The sequence below is a fragment of the Lissotriton vulgaris genome, chromosome 9 (genome assembly GCF_964263255.1).
Source record: "Lissotriton vulgaris chromosome 9, aLisVul1.2, whole genome shotgun sequence".
In the NCBI taxonomy this organism is placed as follows: Eukaryota; Metazoa; Chordata; class Amphibia; order Caudata; family Salamandridae; genus Lissotriton; species Lissotriton vulgaris.
The window spans coordinates 513,167,260-513,188,369 of record NC_141697.1 but is presented as its reverse complement, the minus strand read 5'-3'; the positions used below and the strand labels follow the sequence as shown (position 1 = coordinate 513,188,369).

Sequence of the window (21,110 nt, the reverse complement as noted above, 5' to 3'; positions counted from 1 at the left end):
CTCGAATAAGTAGAGGAGAAAAGTTGCCTATCCATTTCTTCTGCAATTTCTGCGCTTCCCCCTCCAACAGGAGCGTTTCCTACTGCATGGAGACTTGCACTCCCATTCCACACAAATAAGCGTTCACTCTCCATAGCTTAACACATGTTTTGAGTCCTCACACATTCCAGGTGACCATATGTATATGTCCTGACATAATCTTCTAGCTATTCTTTCAACTTCTTTTCAAACCGAGCCCACCCCCTCCCTCCTGCACTCCAGGAGTCGAAGCGGGCTGTGTATTCAGTATAAATCCATAGTGTGAACCAAGTCCTCTGACCTGCTGCATGAAACCAAAATCAAAACTCCCACCCCCTAGGAAAACAAGACAAAATAATTTCAAACTAACACCCTTTTTCTTGGTGAATGCCCCTATTTGTTCCCCAGAGCTCAACTTAACATGTCTTTTGGCGGAGAGCGGTTTCCCTGGGGTCAACTCACAAGTGATCAGTCTGAAGCACACTCTGGCCCCGTACTACCCTCAACAGGAGGCACTCCACTCACAATCCACGTTTGGTTACTTCACCTCACACCGCGTACAACTAGCGTCTCCCCCCCACACACACACACACACACAACAATAATAAACAACAGATAACAAAGGGGGAGGCAAGGAGGTCTGACACCCACCCGTCTTCACTGTGCCGCGTCGCCAATTTCTCAGCTTATAAAACAAGGCAAATTATTAAGTTGAGGAATTTCACTAAGAGCAATACATCAATACTTTACCCCTTCTGGGGCCACAGCATCCACTGCACCCTCCATAAGTTCACAGGGGGCAGCCTCGCAGACTGCCCAGAGATCAGTCGATCCACTCAGCCCTGCCAAAGCACTGCCCACAGCAAATTTATATTTGTCCCAGCAGGATTCTGAGTGCTGCCAGCTCCAACATGTCCTACACTGCCTCGGATCAGCTCTCACCCGAGTTTGGCAATGTGACAGCCTCCACCAGCACTCTTGCCACTTCCCACTCTGACCCACCACATCCTGTGTAACATCATGCTGCACCATCACTTGAGTGATTAAACGCAACGCTTTCCTTCCCCTGAAGCGCTACTTCCCTGCCAATCCGTTCCAGCGTTGCCACTGTGACCATGCTTGGGGGTTTCCAGTCGGCCCTCTCCAAGAATCTCCAGCCAATCCCATACCTCCTCGGGTTTTGTGAAGAAATTGGATCATCCATTGTGTAAGACTTAGAGCTTCACAGGGTAAAGTAGCATCTAAGTGAGCCCATTGCCTACAGTTTTTGTTTAACACGTCCACATGACTGGTGCTTAGGTGCAGCACTCGTTGCATGTAATCTAGGAAACTTTAAATAGTTTGTTTCTCAAGAACAGGATCCCCTGCCTGGTGAACAACCTGCAGGATAACGTTCCTGTCTCTGTCGTTGAGTATCCTGGCCATTATTGTTCTCGGAAGCCTCCCGAGTGGTGGAGACGGCATTGTGGCCCTATGGGCATGTTCAACCACAAAGATCGGGAGAGGCTTGCCTCTGGCAGCAACTTATGAATCGATTGCTCAAGGAAAAGTTCCAAGGCATCCCCACCACCCCCTCAAGGAATCCCACAAAGCGCAGGTTGCAGAGTCATGATCTGCCCAATGTGTCTTCTAGATGCATTTCTAATTTTAGCGTTTGTACCGGGAGAGTGGCAACTGTGGTACTTAGGGCAACCACCTCCTCCTGGAGCTGTGTACCTGCTGTTCCGTTGCCAAGGAATGCTCTGCCATCTTTCACAAGTCAAACAACAGCAAATTCACATCCAGAGACAGATTTCATCTTAGCCTGCACATCTACACTGGAAGCCTCAATCTGTGGTCCCGTGGGGCCTTGTGGCTCGTGGATTCCCCCCAGCGGTCTGCCAGAGGGCCATCTCCAGGTCCAATGGCCATAAATTGATACATTTTTGTCTGTTGGGCACCTCGTATGACTCTAACCGTGCCCATCCTTCAGTATCCCCTAAGCCCCAAGCTTATATCCGAGTCACAGGAAAATCAAAGAGCTCTCATCATGGAGTCAGCCATTTGGAGCTTAACCCAGCCCCTCCTTGACAACGCTGTGGGGCACGTAATTCCCAGTCGAATTATGTGGGTCCTACAATCCACTCCACACCCGCATCACAAGTGCGCACTGCAGGGGAGCCACTGCGCTCACTCACAGTTATCCACAAACCGAGAGCAAAGTGTTCACAAATTCGGTCCAAAGACTATATCGGAAACAGGAGTCAAAGTACCAAACAAGGCAAAGCAAATAGATCTGGCCTTTGCAAGCTGGTGCAATGTTGCTGTGTGACGACTTATGTAACAATTGTTCCCACCCACTGAAACAAAAATGAATCACACTAAAACATCTAAAAAACAAAAGAACTGTCCCGTTGGTGGGCTGCCACCACTCTGAAATAATACATAGAGAATGAATAAGTCCCTAAGGGACTCACAATAGTGATATTTCCTTATTTCGATTATACAGAGGAGAGTCTCCTAAATGAATGGGAACAATTGTTACATATTTCTTCATGTGAAATGATGACCATACTAATAATCGTAACATAAAACTATTGTTGGAAATTAATATATTGGAGGAAGACATTAAAGGGTTGAATTTACCAGAGGCTACTGAGAATAATGAGAAGGTACTAAACAATGTCCTTGCTAAACATCAACTATATGGTTGTTGAATGTTTTGATGTTACTTAGTTCCTGGCCAAGACTGATCCAATCATTGGTTGAAGGAAATATAAAAAAATCTGTTAAAAGTCCAAAAAAGAACCACATTTTTGGTATAAGCATGGAATGCCAGAACGGTTTGGCTTGCTGATTAGAGACTGAATGGCAGAACACTAACTATGGCACCTGGACCGCCAGAGGCAGCACAACAGCTATGAGGACCCTATCCAGAGGTGTTTATCCCTGTGCTGAGTTCTTCCCTGTGTGGTGGGCATTGCTTATTGAAAAAGCTGTGGTGACTAGGCCTCAGTCTAGGCCAGAATTGTGTCTCAATTGTGGCGCCTCACAGCCAGTCCTTCAGGGTGGACTGAGCCAATGGGATTCTGCAGCATCTGCATATGCAGACACTGGAAATGGGGAAAGAACACTGTGGTGAAGTGGTGGTATAGAAAGCTGTTCAGAAATCAGACATCTTCTCTCAAAACAGTCAATTGATACATGTTTGACTGCATCTGTGATGCAGAAAAATCTCATCACACAATGGGAAAATGTGACTGCCCTTGCCATCATCAAAAGAGTGGTGATAATTACTCAGGGAACAACTGTGGCATGGATGGCAATAAATGTTGTAATTGTGCCTCTCTTAGGAGTGTGGAAAGCACAATGTGGCATAGCACATGACTTCCGGTCAATGATAATGATCCGGAGTTTGTTTTGGCAACTATGAAAGCAGAAACACAAGGAATGGCACAGCCAGGATAGGAGCAAACCTACTAATCCTTCAGCAGCACTACAGTCGCTTGTGAGTCGCAGTCTAAATGGGATGGATCATGTACTGGCAGGTTTAAGCTAATTTGCTTCAAGACGCTATTTAGCCCCACATTCCATATTGTGAGGATGTGTGTTGTAAATAAAAGTAGTTCATCCAGGTAGATTATTCAGGCATCTTTATTCAAGTAGGATGTTACAAGATGAGAGCGACACCAGGAGGAGCCTCACTGCTGCTCAGCCCATCACCAACTGACTCTCACAGACATGAATATTCCATTCACCAACATTCTCTCACACAGTCACCCATGCTGAGCAGCAATATAACACATCTCCTTCCTTTAAAGGATTACAAAAACTCTCAGAACAGTATCAGAACAAATGCAAGAAATAAATAACATGAGATAGTTCTGAAAAGTAGCATGAAAAATGAAAGGTGGCAAAGTAATGCAGAAAAATAAAGGAAGTATGAAGAGACAACAGGAATACACCATCTCCCTTCTTATCACAACACAACCCACACTCCCACACAATAACTACCAGCAAACCAAAGTACAAGAATCATGTAAGCTGGCCAAGCAAACACAAGAAAAGTACAAGGGTGCTTTATACGGTGGATATCAAGCAGAAAACTAAGCAGGAATTGGCACAGTTCAGGATGAGTCCATAACATGTAACTGACACATACACCTCAAAGACCTGGCACACTTGGGTTGTGAAAAGGGAAAGCAGTTCCAAGGCCGGAGAATGAGAAAGTTCAACATAAGCTGGCACTCACAGGTTTGGGGCGACAAATGGAGTGGTCACTGGTGGAGCTCATGGATGCCAGATTCTTCAAGATCCACTTGAATTGCTTCAGTTTCCATACAGTTACTTCCAGCTTGACAATTTCAATCCAATCAGGTGAAACACACAGGTTCTTCCTTCTCAAATCGTCGCCAAAATGTGTTGTAATAAAGTAGATCCAGTCCAAGTAGTTTCACGTAGTTTTATTGAAGATGGGTGTTACATCTTAAAGAGAGCCCCACCAGGAGCAGCCTCACCACTGCTCAGCCCAGCACCAACTGACTCTCACACACATGAACATTCCATTCACCAACTTTCTCTCACACAGACACCCAGGATGAGCAGCAGTATTCCAGTGTGCTATTGTGCTCCATTTATTTCAGAAGTAGCCAATTCAGTTTTGTGGCGGGAAAAAATTATCTTCATATTTTGTCCATGAATATAAATCAAGGGCTATACACCACCATGCCCTTTCATGTGCTCTTTGATTATTTATTGTGTTTTAACCCCTTGCATGCTGATGACGAACCCCAGCCGTCATGCACTACGGTGCTCGTGTGCTGATGACGGCTGGGGTTCGTCATGGCCCGCCCCTGTTCATTTGTTTACAGCACAGGGGCGGAAACGGGCCAGCAGTGAAGGGGTTAACAAACAACTGCATAAGGATCTATAATAAAGCTCAAGCTCAAGAGTCTAGTAGAACAGTGTTGGCAATCCTTAATTAGTACAAAACAATTATTATTATGATTATGATTGTCTTTGTTGTTGTCAATATTAACACAAGTAATAAAAACAATGATGATGATAAAAATTATAAAATAATAATAAAAAACTAAAAATAAGTGAAGGAAATGCCGGGGATGCCCAGTAACAGCATAGAATGCCAAATTGCCTGATTTTTAGAGCAAGGCATGCTTCTTTCTTCCACAACCCTATGCTTCATCTCTCATGATATCACTCTGGCAGGTTATTTTTCCTTTCTTGCTTCTTCTCTTTGTCAGTTTTCTAGCCTTCCTCTTTCACTCTTTTTCCCTTTGTCATCATATATAAAGTATTGGTATGTAATTGTGTGGCACAAAAACAAACATTGTTTTCCAGATGGTCTACAGCTTCTCTATTCATGCCTAATCATGCGTGCCATCCTGAGAGGTTATCTCAGCAAGAAAGATTACTTTCCTGCCGACTGTCTTTGTGTTCTCCTGTTTCAGGGCCTGGACAGCAGCGCACAACCTACTAAACACATGCCAGGGCGACGACAGCACTTACACAAGATGCAAATGCTGGAACTGAACCAGAAGCGACAAGAGGTGAGTTGATTGCGGAAATAACATTGTTTGTGTCCCTTGATTTATTTAACAGATATAGTACAGTTCCATGTTAGGATTGTTTCCATAAGCTCATTGCCACCAAAGTCTTTCTAATTAGTTTTAGAATAGAAGCGTAGAGGTATCATTAAAAGCCCATAGAAGAAAAAATCTGGAAGCATCCTTTGAACAAGAAAAGCCTAATTCACAAGGGTATACTTACAATTCTGCTGTGTGAGTTTACTATTTTTTTGCTATTCAAATACTACGAGTTAATAGTCATTTTCAATATTACCACTTGGTCCAACAATGGCAATATAAGTATACGTTCAAAGGCAGCTCAGATGTGTGTCCTGGACAGTGGGGTAGCATGGACGTGACCACAGAGGCGGTTGACCCGGCACAAAATTCTTAGGGCATTCTTAGGGGCGCACACGCTTTAAAGAAAAGTGGAAGGATACTTGCCGTGTCCCTGGCACTGGTAACCCACACTACACCGTTGATCCTGTATGGACCTTTGTGATGCAGATACAACTGATCCTTTATCCAACCTGTCTCTTGGGAGTATGTTGTGAAATGTGTTTTGCAGAACAGTGCTGGGTGTAGATTCTAGTTGAGTTTCTGTGAACAGGTTTGTCTGTGGCAGCTCAAGAATCTTGAAAGTGGTGGGAATATAAATGAAATCCTAAATATGCCTGAGCAAGCGCAATGAGGAAGCTTGACTGTCTTAAGAGTACTTGAGGGGATTTCCTACAGATAACATTGTGCTAAAATGGTGCATTTTCTGGCACAGTTTTAATAACATCACAAAAAGCAGTAGATTACACAGGCATTTCTTAGGAAACACTTGGAAAATATTTGAGAACATTTCTGATTTGCTTGGCAACTCAGCTTTGAGCATTTTCACCCTGCTCAACAAGAGTGTAGGAGCCCTATATTTGTGGGGGAACATGGACAGACTTAGGGAGAGCTGAGCTAAGCCAAGCCAGGGGTTTGGGGTAGCTCTCAGAGACAAAGTAATAGCCAACTATCAAAAGATTTGGCTTGTAAACCAGGCAACAATTTTCAAGAAATAATATATTAAAGTCTCCCAACTGAAAAAAAAACATTTCTAAATGTTTTAATTAAGTACAGACAATTAAGTCATTGCACTGACATATACTGAATATAAAATATTAAGCATGAAACATCCAAGAATATCTCCATGCCCTGATGACAAATCCAAGAGTGATCCAAGACGTGCCAGTTTATAGTTTTGTCTGCATATGGCCGATATTGCTATTAAATTTGAAGTAAGATTATATTATATTAACCATATCCAAGTGCATTTTTTCTATAGCACACATCCTGTACTGCATTCATTCAGCGTTCTCTTAAATTGATTAAGAAAAATTATACCAAGGGCCAAATGCTTAAAGCCCTTTTGTGACCATAAACCCTTCGATTCATAAACTCACAGGACTTGTCATTGTAAAATGTTTTTGGCATGTTTAAAACCCATTTTGGAAGTTGGAGCAGCATTTCCGACTTGCAAAGTGGGTTTACTAACCCATAACAAATCACCATTAGGAAGAGGCGTGAAAATAGCATTCCTTCTTAGGGACTGATTACGATATCGTGTGGAAACTTTCTGCTCGACTCCTTGTCGGAATGGGTTCTGACCGACTTGCGGTCGGCGGTTCCACGCGACTGATTATGATGCTTCCAAATACAATTCAGAAGCTCTCTCATTGACTTCAATAGGAGCCTGTGTTCTGACCGACAACACATGCTCCTATGAAAAAAATGGGTGTTTCCTTAAAACCTTGCACCCTGTTGCAGGCACCGCATGGTGCCTGCCACATAGTGCATAGTTTTAATGGGAGGTCCCTTGGGTACCCCCACGGCCCCCAACCGGAGACCTCAGGAGGAAGGGGAGCCTGCTGGGGGCCCCCAAAGAAGTTTCCGACAGCCTTTCCGGGTCGGATAAACCAAGTCAGAAAGGATGTCCGAATCCAACATCATAATCTGTCGGTCAGAAATGCTGTCTGTAGAGCTGTACGATTCTGCTCCTACCAACTGAGATTCTCCGAATGCTAGGTGGAACCAATTCGAAATGTTTGAAAGGTTTCCTTTCCGACTGCGAAAATTGTAATCGGTCAGTTGGAATTGTTTCTGACCAAGTCAGGCGGATAGGTTCCAACATAGTCTAGGGAAATCCAAATGCCGTTGGAAGGCGTACCGCATGACATTGTAATCTGCCACTTTATTGTGATTCGGTATTGTATGTATCAATCGTTTGCGATTGCAGTTGGGTCACAAACCATTGATGCGTTAAAGACACCACAAAGGAGGTAGTAACTGATACACAGAGAGAAAGTGATCCCTTGTGATGCCAGGCTGAAGACTCTCAAACTGGAAGCTTTTATTAGAAAAAATATATATATTTCACTGATTTATTTAATTGCACATGGTCTGCTTTTAAAAAAAAAAAAGGGTTTCCAGCCTGGCAATTTAAACACAGTACTGGTCCTTGTAAACCACTATCCCTATGTTTCTAGTCACAGGCGGTCGTAAACAGCAAACTAATTAATATTAATATTACCGCTTTTCTGCAACTCCCTGCAACTGGATATTTTGCCATGTGGCTTAATATCAAATAGGTCACACCACAAAATTAAAGACTGGTCACAAAATACAGGGGCAGATTTACAAACCCCATGCGTCACCCTTTTGCAGCCATTGCGTCACTTTTTGTGACGCAGTAGTGGCATAAACAATGCACCACGTAGCAGCCCATTTACAATTTGACACATCTAGGGAGATGCGCCACGTTGTAAATCCCTGTACCACATTATACCTGCATCAGGTATAATGTAATCTGGGTGGGCGTTCCCACGCAGGAAAGCCTCGTAGGAGTGACGCAGTCAAATCTACAAGATTTCACTGCGCCACTTCTATGACGCCACTGCATCAAAACCTTACGCCTGCTTGGAGCAGGAGTAAGGAGTGACGCAGCACAATTATGATAGGCCTCCCATAAATTGCTGGAGTTGTGTCGTGCTTGAGACACAACTCCAGCAATGCGTGACTTTTGCGCCAACAGATGCATCAGAATTTCTGACACACCTGTCAATCCTTGCGCCATTGTGCGCCGTATTGTAAATACGATTCATCCATGATGGCACAAGGGTTTTGCACGCAGGTAAACTGACGCATCTCTGCAGAGATGCGTCAGTATCCTGTAAATCTGCCCCCCAGTGTGCAATTTATTTTTGTAGCCAATCTTTTAATACTGCTGGCCCTTAATAAAGTCAAACGATGTACTTTGTGGAGAGCAGCTCATTTAGATGGAGTACCTTACAACACCAACAACACTCTGAATCTGCTGACCTCAAAAGTCTATTTTTCTAGCAGAGGTTTGAAGCGTAGGAGTAGCACATTGCTATCCACGCTGAGCTAGAAAGTGACAATACCTTTTGTCATTTTTACAGCAAAGTCTTCAAGCATAGGATTAGCTAGTTCCATCCACGTTGAGCGAGTATACGTCAAGACAACCCCCCTTCAGGCTTAAATTCTAGGCACTAACTAATCCTATGCTTAAAGACTTTTGAGGTGGCAGATTCAGAGTGACAGTCTTCCACGCCATTAGGTACTAGAGGTTAGCCCTAAGGCTGTGGCTTTGCCAGGCTGATGACCTCACAGGCCTCAGCTCAGTAAATGTAGACACCTTCAGATGGCATGGCTGCACATGCACGCTAGCGTATTTCATCATAGTCTGGACATTGGAAACTGAAAGTGACTCTGGATAAGTGCAGCCATCATCTAGAGTGTTTGCATCTTTTTTTTATTATCGATTTATAAACACATTTAAAAAGAATTGAAAGTTGGGGAATAGAAATGAAAGGGACCTCACCCTGACACCCACATTGGCAAGCAGTCACTTCTGTTTGTGCTTTCTGTTGAGTTGCTTGTCGTTTATATTACTACTTGTGAAACCCTCACTGGTCTAGGACTCACCAACACAGAAAATACAGACAGTGAAGCAGTAAGGATAATTAAATGCAAATTTACACACAGTATTATCTTAATTGTCCAAAGTTATTTCTGCTAGGGCTGCTAACAAATTGTGCACTGGAACACATGAAAACATGCCTTTCTCTGTGTTCAGTTGACCCTCACTGAAACCAACATACATGGTGACTGTAGTGACATTTGCTCATCAGATGGTGAAAAACTGGGAGTATCCTAGCAAATCCAGGACAGCTGCTCACTTTAGGTGGTTATCTTCATTGCAATAATTTGGACTTAGTCATGTCACAGCCCCCCCTATAATCCACAGGCCTCCAGTGGTGTGACAAGAAGTAATATGGGGAGAGTTCCGATTATGAGGTTTTAACTAGGTCGAGGATGTAGCCTTATGGCTAGAGTGGCCGACCTCCAAGCTGGGAATCTGGGTTCGAGTCTCGACAGTGACTCCCAACATCCTGTGATTCTGGACAAATCAGTTAATGTCCCCATGCCTAACAAAAATGAATGTGTCCATCTGTAACGAAACTGTGCTCATATAAAGCAATCTGATATCTACGGGACTAGTTCTTGCTATATAAAACTCTAAAAAAAAACTGTTTTATTTTAGGAAAAGTTTACTTTTTTCAGTAAGTTCATTTAAAATTCTTCCATGGCTGGTACCAAGCCCACTTGAGAAAAGTTTATGCATGAGGCTAGCTGTGCCATCAGGTAAAAAAATCCTAGCTACAGAAATGTCAACCAAAAGACATCCTGGTCTTGGGGAAAGAGGAATCTACTTCATGGAGAGCTATGACACCTTGTGGTGAAAGCCAGAGATCCCTAGAAGCCACACAGCCAATCCATCTACTTTCAACCAACAACATTACCATCGGGACATGGAACATGAGGACTGTGTACAAGACAGGCAAGACAGCCCAAGTGGCAGCGGGGATAAAGAAATACAACCTTGCCCTGCTTGGAATCAGTGAGACAGATGGACACAGTCCAGACAAAAAAGACTAGCTCCAGGCTGAATGCTGCTGTATTCTGGGCATGAGGCAAGAACATATTCAGGGAGCATGACTGATGCTAATGCCAGCAGCCAACAGTGCTCTGATTGGATGGCAAACACGAGGTTACAGAATCATCACAACGACTTTCCACATGAAGGAAAAGAGGATCAACATGGATGTTATCCAGTGCTATGCACCTACAAAAGACATCAAAGAAGAGCAAAAAGAGAACAAATGTACAACTGGCTCCAGTCCATGCTAGAGAAATGCCTTGAGAGAGACATCATCATACTGATGGGGGACCTCAGTGCCAAGATTGGAAGTGACAACACTGGGTACAAAGAAGTCAATGGCAACCATGACCCTGGCGACATGAATGAGAATGGTGAAAGGCTTGCATATCTCCGTAACCTGAACAGTCTAGTGATAGGCTGTACTGTAGTGTATTCCCACACAAATAATGCACAAGGCAAGGTGGGTGTCACCAGACCATTCAACAGAGAATCAGATCGACTATGTCTTCATTGCCAAGAAGTTCCAGTGGTCCCTGCAGGATGCGAGAGTGATGAGAGTGATGAGAGGAGTGAACATGGCATCGGACCATCACTTTGTCATGGCCTGACTAAAGTTAAAGCTGAAGAAAGCATGGATGGAACAGACAAATCAACACCAGAGCTATACCACCACCCTCCTCAAAGATGCACAGAAACAGAGTGAATAATCTGTCACCCTCAGTAACAAATTCAAGTCCTGCTGGAACTAGAGGACGATAGGGACCCAATAGAAAATTATTGTGGAAAGATAAAAGAAATAGTGACATCACCTACCTGGAGGTACTGGGCCCCAAGAAACACCAGAATAAAGAATGGATCTCCACTGAGACTCTCTTAAAAATCCAAGAGAGAAAGCAAAAGAAATCTGCAGTTAACCCCAGCCAAACAAGAGCAAAAAAGGAAAAGCTCAAGGCAAATACACCAAAACCAAAAAAGAAGCAAAAAGAAGATTAAGAGCAGACAAGTGAAGATTAATTGATGGTTTTGCCACAGAAGCCCAGGAAACAGCTAGCCATGGAAAGTTCAAAGAGGTCTCAAACCTAACAAGGAAACTCTCTGTCAGATACAGCAAGACAGAAATACCTGTTGAAGGCAAACCTGGGAAGACAATCATGAGTAATGAAGGCCAACAATCTTCATTGTTGGAGCACATTGAAGAACTGTTGAACCAGTCTATGCTGTAGTCTCCACCAGACATACGCCATCTAACGAGGACTTGCCAATTTACTGCAGTAGACCACCATGGAAGAAATACTGCAAGTCAGCAAACATCTGAGAAATGGGAAGGCGGCATGACCTGACAGCATTCTTGCGGAGGCAGCTAAGGCAGATGATGAAAAATCTGTAGAAATGCTCTACTCAATGTTTGGAAGAATCTGGGAAGAGGAAAAGGTGCCATCAGACTGGAAGGAGGGATATCTCATCAAGATCCCCAAGAAAGATGACCTGAGTAAATGTGCAAACTACAGAGGGATAACTCTTCTATCAGCTTTAGGCAAAACGTTCAACAGAGCCATCCTGAACAGAATGAAGGAACAAGTTGATGCTTAGTTGCAAGCTGGCTTCCACAAAGATAGATCAGACCAGATTCCAGCACTGCATATCATCATGAGCAGTGGCTGGAATGGAACTCTCCCCACTATGTCAACTTCTTTGACTACGAGAAGGCATTTGACAGCGTGGACAGAGAGACCATTTGGAAACGTTTTTACCACTACGGTGTGCCAGATGAACTCTTAAGAATCATCATTAACTCTTGCAATGGAATGACCCACAAGATAGTCCTTGAATAATAACTCAAGGAAGCCTTCCAAGTAAGGAACCGAGTCTGCCAGGGTTGTTTGCTCTCCCTCTGCTGGCCATAGACTGAATCATGAAGATATCCACAGCAAGGAGAAGAAATCTGATCCAGTGGACACCTTGGACTCAGCGCGATGACCTGGACTTTGCAGATGACCTGGCCCTACTCTTCCATGCTCATCTGCAGATGGAAGAGACCACCGATAAGGTGGTAGCCACATCAGTACAACTTGTTCTCAACATTCACAGAGGAAAAAACATGATCCTGAACGCTAACACGCTAACACTGCTAGCACAACTGCAGTCACTCTTGCAGGTGATGCACTGAAAGATGTTGAGGCCTTCACCTACCTGGACAGTGTCATAGACAAGCAGGGCAACACAAATGCTGACGTCAAGGTAGGAATAAACAAAGCAAGGGCTGCCTCCATTCAGCTAAAGAAGATCTGGAGCTCCAAGGACCTGACGGGGCAAACCAAGATCAGAATTTCTAACACCAACATAAAATCTGTTGTCTGTATGGAGCACAAAATTAGATAACAGTGACCACCACCAACATAGTCCAGACCTTCACCAACACCTGCCTGAGAAAAATCCTCCAAATCCACTGGCCAAACACCATCAACAATGAGCTATATCAGCAGACTTCCCAACTCTTTACTAATGAAGAAATCATGAAAAGTCGCTCAGGTTGGATTGGTTCCACGTTCCACAAGTTTGCATCAAATACTACCAGAGAAGCCATGATCCTGGAAACCTCAAGGGAAAAGGAAAAGAGGAACACCAGGAAACACCTGATGCCAAGGCCTCGAGGCTGAATGCAAGGAGATGGTTATATTTGCAGTCAGATTGAAAGAAAAGCCAAGGACAGAGTTGGCTGGAGAGTCCAGATTGATGGCCTATAGTTACCCCAGGAGGGCTAGTAGGCATGTGTAAGTAAGCTTATTTAAACTGCCAGAGATGGAGGGATTATAACTGCGGCTGCGCTGGACAGATGGGAACAGGCCGGTATAGACACGATGGCCGAGCTATACACAGATGGCGCCCTGCTCCCATTTGATAGACTGGTGGCGGCCACGGACCTACCCGCAGGGCAGTTCCTGTTACACACATCCTTGATACACGCGTACACAAAAGCCTGGGGAGACATGACAGAGGAACCGCAGACACACTTGTTGCTGCAATATTTACACGTCATGGGTAATGGATCCCATGTGATCCATTGGTTGGCACAAGCACTATTGTCGCAGACGGCTTGCACCCTCCACCCACTAAGAGACAAATGGGCAGTGGATCGGGGTAGAGAATGGACAGACAAGGAGTGGGAGTCAATATTGGAGGGACCCACTAATATTCCGCGTAACTCGCGCTTTAAGATCATCCAATTCTATATAATACACAGAGCGTATTTGTCACCGGACAAAATTAACCAATATTTCGCAATAGGCACGTCCGCATGCCCGCGCTGCTTACTAGCAAATGCGGACATTCTGCATATGCTCTGGACCTGTCCCAGACTGCAGACATATTGGCACAGCATAACGACGCTATTAACGAAGGGGGCTGGCGGGGAACTACCCCACACATGGGAGGCATGTTGCTTGGCTTATTTACAAGAACGAAACACACTAAAGTACACACTAGGTTCTGGGATCTAGGACTTGTCACCGCCAAGAGACTTATCACCAAACATTGGAAGAACAGGGACCGGAACTGCCACTTATGAAGGACGCTGGGTCCCAGTTGGCACGCACATGGGAAATACACTATATTTGTAATAGGTCAGCGCAGCAATCTGCCCTTTTGACACCCCATTGGGCACACACCTGACACACATGAAGGGCCATGACTAGGCGGCAAGTGCCATTGACTCAGTTCCTAGGCGCCATCTTCCATTCCATTGATGACCCATTGCTCTGTGGAGATGGGAAACACTCTTCGGTGAAAAGTACAGCGAGGAACTGTTAGTTGATTCGTGTATTCTTGTTCCTCCTTTCCACATCAATGGCTGAAATATGAGCACACTATAATGTATAATGCTACTGCTGTACATGATCGTTGCTGTGACTGGGAAGGATGTTTTGCTTTACTCTCCTCGATATATTGCTTGGTATTGTAACTATAAATGGAAAATTTAATAAAGATATTCAAACAAAAAAAATGATAATAACTTTACTGTAAATGCCTAAGTTTAGGGACCTGAAAACACTTAATATTCTTTTGTTTGTCTAGATGAAACAACTGCAGGCCCAAGCAGAACTGAGGAGGAAAATACACAGGGATGCACGGATCAACAAGCAGAAAATGAGGGAACTGAAGGCCAAAAAAGTGCGAGAAAATGTGCACAGGAACAATGTCGAAGATGGATTTATAACAGTCGAACATGATGACACATTCAATTTGCACCACGGTAAAGAGTATGCTGGGGATAATATTTAGTTTTGATTAAATACATACTGCATTTCAAGTTTACATTGTTCTTGTACTCCCAAGCAACTGAAAGTTAAGTCAATAAATATCAGAAATTGTGAACTCCTGAATTCAAAGCTCAGAAAAACTACACCTTGAAACATATAGCAGCTTTTATAACAACAGCAAAATACTGATGCAAATGTCAAATATAAATCATATAATATTGACTACACTCTTCAACAAGTTAAAAATCAAACTCAAAATCACATCTAGTGTTGCATCTTCAGTTCATTCAGAACGTCCCTCAATCAATTTACCATGGTCTAATTCCTCCCCAGGATCCAACACGTGGCTTCTTGCTCAATTCTCTCCTCCAACCGACTACCATTATTAACCCGATCATTTCTCTTGTGTTCCTCCCAATCCCCCAAATCCAAGAGCAAGAACTTCTCTTTACCAATACCTCTATAACTACACATGTTGCAACCCATCAAAAGTCACTGAATGTATAAGCAATCGCTGATCTCTTACTTTTGCTTATACTGATGCTACAGACATTTTATCCTATAAGCTGGACTCCTGATATTAATCACCCCTTGCTCACAAGCAGCTCCTGCTTTTTTTTATTTAGTCCTCATTTATCAGAAGTATGCTCTGAGATAAGGGGGAGGAGGCAGAATCCATTTTACACATATCTCCCTTTGCGCTAAAAGTATCAGAACAAAAAAAAGCACCTTCTGATTTGTAGAAAATATTAAGTTATCTATCCCAGTTGGAATTACCCCAAAGATAAGTGAGGTTCCCGTCAGCCCAACCTCTCGACCCATAATATTAGAAATGATTTTACTCACATGATTCCAGAAGAGCTGAATTGAGGGACATTGCCAGAACATGCGGTCCTCATTCACAATATTTTCATCATATTTCGGGCACTTCTTTGACAGTTTCTGCGGCATCCAGTATGCCTTATGGACAGTGAAAAGATGGTTTCTCTTTAAAGGTGCAGCTTTCACATATGACCACAGAATAGACATAGATACTTGCCCTAAGGTTTCCAGGTCTTCACCCGGCAGGTCCTTCTTCCAGCTCTCTGAAAATGGATTCAACCTCTCCTTCCCAGTATCGATCATCAGCCATTACCATGCTGCCACATCTTTAAGCTTAGTAGGTCTTATACAGATCTCATTCACCAGATCACGATTCCCTACTCTCTCTTTCCCTATCGATTTCATCCAGCTCGAGATCTGATAGTATTTACATTTTGAAACCAAGTTGTTTGATAGTTCGGAGAGGCACTGCCATTGGATCAGATCATGGTCTATGAACACGAAGACGAAGACATTCATTTATGTTTAACAAATAAGTGTACAGCGATTACATATATATTCAAACGCATATGCACACATTCCATGTTAAAAGTGCGGATCATTATTAGCAGTTTAGATTCATTGTTTCATAACACAACTCGAAACATGCATCCGCGTCTTGATTAAGCATTATGTTATCAAGCCTTCAAATAGTAACTTTATTTAACAAACAGCATGACATTAACACACCGAGTGAATACGCTATGAATGCGCGGAGTATCACTTAAAATAGACGTAATTTCACAGCACGTTAAAATGCGTAGGCAATTAACGCAGCCGTAGACCCATCAAACACCCACACGGAGAAGCGTCCGGAAGCAAGCCGCACCGGTAAGGAAACCCAATAGCGGTCATAGCGCGTAAGATTTAAAATTCAATAGCTTGTTTGTCACGAGCATAACAGCAGAGGCATGTTTATTTATAATATCACAGTAGAGCCCTAAGCATGCCGAACAAAGCCAACGAGATAAGAGAGTTCGTATATAAAACTTTACCGAACACGAGCATATTAACTATCACGTACAGCAAATATAAAGCACAGGTACTAGCACTCTATAACCTGCATGATATACATATAACCAGCATTGCTTGTAAATAGTAACCATTAGTAAAGCACCTGCAGTTCATACACCCGGGTGGTGGTGGTAAATTTGATGATTTTTCTGATATTTGAACAAAGCATTATTTTTTCTCATAGAAATGTCCCCTGAAGAAGGCATGTAGCGCCGGAATGCATTTGGAATAATAACATTGGAAAACATGATTTTTCACTGAAAATGGATGCATTATGGGTCATGAAGTTTTGCATTTTGTTGAGCAGAGGAAAATGATCATTCAGATGTGAATACAACATCATGTATGAACAAAAAGGCAGCCCTGTGCTGCAGCCCTGGTGACCCCTTTACCACCCTTAGCCTCGGTACCCTATGGACTTATAAGGGAGAAAAACCCATCTTGCCAATTCGGTGTACCAACTCACATAACTATTAGAGGAAAGAGCGCTGGCACTGGGGACTAGTAAGCTGGTCCCAGTGAACTATCAGAGTCAAAAACCAGCATCTATCAGTACGAATGGGGCCTAAAAGTGGGGTACATCTGCAAAGAAGCCCAGTTTCCAACACAAACTATGAGGTGCAGTCTTAGAGAGGTTGAAAGCATTCCTAATTGAGTGATGTTGAAAGATAATCAATGATACCCACATCTCAGTCCCTTTAGTGTCTCCAAGGTTCGATCCTGGTTTATTCAATATTTGTTTCCACCACCTTGTGGGATTTCTGGTCTCTCTGAGCATCTCTAATGACCAACATGCAGATGAAATAAAATAGAACATACTACTGCTTAACACAAAGCAAGGATTAAATGACCCTTTGGAAGCTAAACATAAACCTCAAAAAGACTGAATTTCTCAGTTATACCCCCTATTCCAAAAGCAGCACATTTGCATTATTAAAAAACCAGGTCCTTGCCCCGTTGTCATCTACTGTGCCACATCACATTAGACAACAAATGTAACATGAATCTGCTTATAACACCAAAGACTATGGGGCCCATTTATAATAAAGTAACACAGTGCAGCACAGCAAGTCACCTTGCTGTGCTGCGTTGCATTGAAAGGAAATGAATGTGCCATATTTATCAAAATATGGTGCGATCCTGTCCTTTCCTCTGCACTGGCGCACAATGGACTGCCTATCGTTTGCGCAGGCACTCTTGCACCAAGGTGCAAAGTTGTCTCAATTGTACCCAGGATGCATGGAATGTGGAGACCTTGAAAATGATGATTACACCAATAGTGAACTTTCTATCTAACATGCTCCCAGTCCGTCTCTCTCATTCTGGAGAAAAAAACCAGAGTAGGTCTTAAAAAGCTTAGGCTACCATATATAAAAGGAGGGTGTGGCCTTCCTAGCTGGTATAATTATCAGACTACATTTCTTGCTGTACACAGCGCCCATTGGCTAGACACTAAATCCTCTTGTTCCATGACAAATGCTTTAATTACATCTCATTTCACCCTACATATTACCTGGGATTCTCACAATGTCTAAAATATCTTTGCCCTATTCTAGTCAAATTTTCCTCGACATGATCCGCATACCTAAACTCGTAATCAGGACAGGGTGTTGAGGCAACACTGAGTCTTGAACCTTGTCCCCCTATTCCAAAGTCAGCAGCTCTGGCCGTAATGTCCCCCCTCTATCCTCAGGGAACTCGTGATCAGTCCCCTAGGTGGGTTGGTTTTATACCCCTTTCTCTGCTAATGGGGGTAGGGGGCATGGCCGGACTGAAATCCGAAACCAGCCCTGGCAAACAGCTAGGCCGGCTCCCAGGGGGGTGGGGGAGTGGGTGGGAGTGCAGCCGAGCTGTTTGCCAGAGCTGGTTTGGGCCGCTTTTGTTACAGTGGCCAATATTGCAGCTATGCTCCAAAACCGGCCCCTGGTATCAAAACCGGCCCCCAGGCCTGGCCGCTTTGGCCGTAGCGGGCACCGGGCAATCCCCCGGTGCCCCGCACGGGTGGGGGCCAGTTTTGGGCCCCTGGGGTCATTTTTATTACATAGCTGCAAAATCGACCCTGTAACAAAATCGGCCAAAAACCGGCCCTGGCAAAGAGCTCAGCAAAGAGCTCAGCGGCACCCCACCCCCTGGGGGGTGGAGGGCGGGGCAGGCCGAGCACTTAGCCAGGGCCGGTTGTGGTTCCCAGTCCGGCCCTGCCCCCAGGGGTCCAAAACAGGCCCCCACCCTGGCGGCCCACTGGGGAAACGTCTAGTGCCCGCTAAGGCTAGCCCAGCCCTGGGTAGGGGAGTAAGCATGTTCAATCAGAGACATGCGAATAAAGTAACTACTCTGTTTAGTTATTCCTACTTCTCTGCGACATTCTGCTTTCCCACTCAGCGATATGAGAGCAATAAAGAGGTTACTGCTCACGGCATGAATAAATATTTAATGAAACCGAAAAACAGGAACATTTGTATAGTGGTAGCTAAATATATAACCTCTGCAGAAACATTAGCATATTTGCTGTCTCAGACTGCAGATCAGGTTTCTCAAACAAGTAGCTTGTGAGCTATTGGTAGCTCTTCAGCTACCTGGAAGTATCTCTCCTCTGTGCAGCACAGCACACTAAATGTGAAACTTGTGTTGGGTTCAATTAACATATGTACCCCAAAATTGAAAGGTGTGTCTTTGCGATGAAAATGTGTGTGTTTTTAGAACTCATAAACTGACGTTTGCCATAAAGCGGATTTCCAAAATATATTCAAAGCTTATATTTGAATGATAAATCATGCAATATTGCTAATATTGCACTCATGGCTAGGTCAATTCAACTATTGCTGCCCAGTATCACCCATGTAGAGGAATTCCAAATTGAAAGAACCTTTTTCCATTAGTGCCGGCAACTCTACATGATGCACTGAGGGGGGAACATCCTTTACAACGCAACTTTTACAACGCAGTGCCTTTACGACGCAACTTTTCCAACGCAAACCATTACAACGCTGGGGGGCGCTCTAGGATAGGGAATAAGTTTAATTTACTATCCAACACCTTCCCTAGTGTCCACAGGGACTGGAGTTGGAATAGTAAATTAAACTATTCACCATCCAGCACCACAAAGCGCTATGCGTTGTAAAGGTTTGCGATGTAAAAACCGCGTTGTAAAGGCATGCGTGGTAAAAGCATGCATTGTAACGTCATACATCCGCACTGAGGGGATCACTGCTGGTAATCTTGCATGGGGCGGCCACTAAAGTAATCTTATTTTACGTGGTCACTATTACAACACTAATAATGGTAGTAGCTCGGGATCACTTTCACTCAACACAAGTAGCTCTAGTTACACAAAAGGTTGGAAAATCCCTGCTGCAGGTAGTCCTGGTGAAGAATACTGACCAGTCCTGCAGCTGTACTCCACGTGACTTGGCACCACAAATGCTTTTCTCAAAGCTTTCTTTTCCTATAACTGTACAGACATTAGCAATGTGCCACCGCACATCCGATATGTGTCAAAACTTGCAAAAAATATATAAGAAAACAACATTGGATGTGCTAAACATTTTTATTTTTTTTCCAGGATCACCATGGAACGGAGACACGTCCGAGCAGTGTGACACACCTGAATTTTATAGGAGCGAGAACAGTAAATTGGAACTCTGGCTCATGAAACACCGGCCTGGGAACGAAATAATATGCGACAGCTCAAGCGATGAATCACTGGACAGCTGGGGGGGAGGGGTCGATAAAAAGATTCACCACAGGCCCCCACTGACTAGAACAAAGACAGAAAGAATTCCAACTTTTGATGAGTTCTTTGATCAAGATGTGTAGGCCCTGATAAACGACGTGTCTAATATGTTGTACAAAGAGGTTAAAGAATAAGGTTGAGAAAAATACTATGCAAAATAAATATATTTTGTAAGTGTGACTCGCTTTTCAGCTACGTTTAAAATAGGAATTAATGGGAAGGATTGGACTTCATGTGCTCATTATACGTATGTAATCATTTAATAATTTTGCTTTCATGTTATTATCGCTTTTCTTCAAACATGGTGTGTGAGAGAAACACACATACTGTATTAATGTAAAAGAAATAATAAAGAAACATGCATATTTTCTATGTGAAATGCACACATCGATACTATTGTATTGTACTGTTGTTGCATTTATATAGCACTTCATACCTTACCGAGGAATCAGAGGGTACTTTTACATGGGTAGCTATCTACTGAATGGCAGTGTTGTGGAAAAGTGTGTGTCTGTTATGTGGCTTATATTGGAGGTGTTTTACGTTGTTCTTCTGCTCACGGTTCCTGACTGCACCTATGCAAGAATTTGAAGTGTTTATGTTATTCAGGGGTGGCTCCCCCGCAATGGCGGAGGAGCGTAACCCCCCTGGCTCAGAGTTAGTAGCTGAAA

The 21,110-nt window shown here is 43.6% G+C and overlaps 1 protein-coding gene across 2 annotated transcripts in view; it reads left to right on the top strand.

The window, feature by feature from the left end:
- Positions 1-20,809, top strand: part of CCDC198 (coiled-coil domain containing 198) — a 248,154-nt gene extending 227,345 nt beyond the window's left edge. The window contains exons 1-4 of one of the 2 annotated variants that reach the window (XM_086937978.1): positions 2,931-4,756; positions 4,899-5,564; positions 14,650-14,827; positions 20,269-20,809. In XM_086937978.1, the coding sequence (XP_086794104.1) occupies positions 5,169-5,564; positions 14,650-14,827; positions 20,269-20,522 (828 nt within the window). In that variant the 5' untranslated portion in view covers positions 2,931-4,756; positions 4,899-5,168 and the 3' untranslated portion in view covers positions 20,523-20,809. Of the gene's footprint in view, positions 1-2,930; positions 4,757-4,898; positions 5,565-14,649; positions 14,828-20,268 lie in introns of those variants that run through there. The other variant, XM_086937976.1, reaches the window with a different exon arrangement.
- The last annotated feature ends 301 nt before the right edge of the window (positions 20,810-21,110 follow it).